Genomic DNA, 1,810 nt, shown 5'->3' on the forward strand with positions numbered 1-1,810 from the left:
GTGAGAAGTGAAAACAGGGCTGGGAACTGCTCATTCCCAGTCCCAAACCAACAGCTTCTCTCCTCCTGCTTCAAACAGCCCGTTGATTCAACTCCCCACTCACCACTGGGAACCATTAAATCAATCTTGTTGCAAAAATCCGAGTAGCAGCAGTGAGTATTACGCAGATCTTCGGAGCTCAGGCAGTAGAAAGGCTTCCCCGCAGGAATCAGCTTGGCCTCGGGGATGCAGGTCCGCACATGGTGTTTAACGCCGTCCAGGTTGAAGACCGAGACCATGCAGGCGCCGTCCGTCTCGCACGTGGAGTTTGCTTGTTTGCAGTCGGAGCACAGACATGTCAGAGCTGCGGAGACCAAACCAAGAGCAGCCCCTTAACACCCCCAGAGCGACTGCTCAGAGCACAGAAAACTTCCCTCAATGCTTTCCCCGTCAGAGGGGATGGGACTGGCCATTCCTGGGCCTAGGAGGAACCAGCTTCAGGAACAGAATGAGACTTTCACAGTATTTCAGACCTGACTGAAGCACAAAATACCACGTGGAGGCAGAGGAGCCTTTCCAGGAGGTGACTGCCCAGAGAGCCCTTTCCCTGCCCCTCTTGCCACCGCTACCCCCTCCAGCCCCACAGACCAGGCTACATTTTACCGAGCTCCTCTCCCAAGCTGACCTAAAACTGAAAACAACAATTACTCAAAGCGCCAGACTCGACTCCACTCGACCTTGCTGTCTAGGCTGCCCCAGCCAGGCCGAAGATGAGCTGCCCACGGTGGCGTAGCGCGGGACGACGGCCCCAGCTCGCGGCAGACAACGAGCAGTTGGTGGCTGCCAAACCCAAACCAATTCATCCCGACGGCGCAGGCCGGGCGCACTACGCCCAGCCAGATCGGTCACTTATTTAGTAACCGCCTTCCTGATCCGAGACACTACCTTGGGTCAAATAAATTCCTGGCGTTCTGCCTGCTCTCCACAAAGATTATTTGGGTGAAGCGCGGAGAAGCTCCGCGGCAGATTCCCACATTTTTCCGCCTCCCAGCTGTCATCGTGCTTTTCTGGAGCTGCCTGAGAGGCTGCAAGCAAATCCCCAGGCATCGCAGCCGGGGAACAAAGAGCCAAGACAACAATGTCAAGAAGAAGGGTGGGGCTTGTTTAGCAGTGCAGGATTCTCTCTGGCTTTCATCACATCTCTCAGCCTCCCCGGAGGGATTTGGGAACATGTACTTACCCGCTGCAGAAACGGTCTTTCAGGTAGAGAGAGTTTGTAGAAGTGGTTGAAAAGATACAAGCGCCACAGTTAACTCTTCCCCAGTCTGAGAGCTAAATCCTCTACCCCTGCGTGTTCCCTCTCGCTCTAAAGACACCCGCCAAAGGCACCGTCGCCACTCGTGTACGTGTGTGTCACCGCCTGCCCGTGGGGCAGGGGAAATGCCGAGCCCGGTTGCACCATCTCTGCCAAGAGCAGACTCAAGGAGCGTCGGCGGTCGAGGATATTCATGGGGCTGGCAGAGCCGCTTGCTCTGAAGCGGAGTTATCTTGAGTTAATGAGACACAAGGAGGCCTTGATCAGTGTCAGGGCTGGTTTTGGACGAAGAGACCCGTTGGGGCCAGTGTCCGACGTAAACCAGTTGGGCTAATGGCACTACTGGGCACTTCGCTCTCTCTGGACGCTGCGCTCCTCATTTCCGAGCTGTTGCTGTGAGCTGCTCAGCAGCTCCGGGGTGGGCTGTGGTGGTTCAGACTGAACCAACAGATTCAGAACTGCAGCAGCAAAAAGCCAGTAGATGCCAGAATTTCAGGGTCTGAACCCCACTAACAT

The 1,810-nt window shown here is 55.6% G+C and overlaps 1 protein-coding gene across 1 annotated transcript in view; it reads right to left on the bottom strand.

The window, feature by feature from the left end:
• The window catches only part of ACVR1B (activin A receptor, type IB), a 6,209-nt gene extending 5,859 nt beyond the window's left edge, over positions 1–350 (bottom strand). Inside the window, exon 1 of the mRNA XM_010142992.1 lies at positions 104–350. Coding sequence (XP_010141294.1) covers positions 104–278 — 175 coding nt within the window. The 5' untranslated portion in view covers positions 279–350. The remainder of the gene's footprint in view (positions 1–103) is intronic.
• Between the last annotated feature and the right edge of the window lie 1,460 nt (positions 351–1,810).

This window comes from Buceros rhinoceros, unplaced genomic scaffold (assembly GCF_000710305.1).
Source record: "Buceros rhinoceros silvestris isolate BGI_N320 unplaced genomic scaffold, ASM71030v1 scaffold31989, whole genome shotgun sequence".
NCBI lineage: Eukaryota > Metazoa > Chordata > Aves > Bucerotiformes > Bucerotidae > Buceros > Buceros rhinoceros.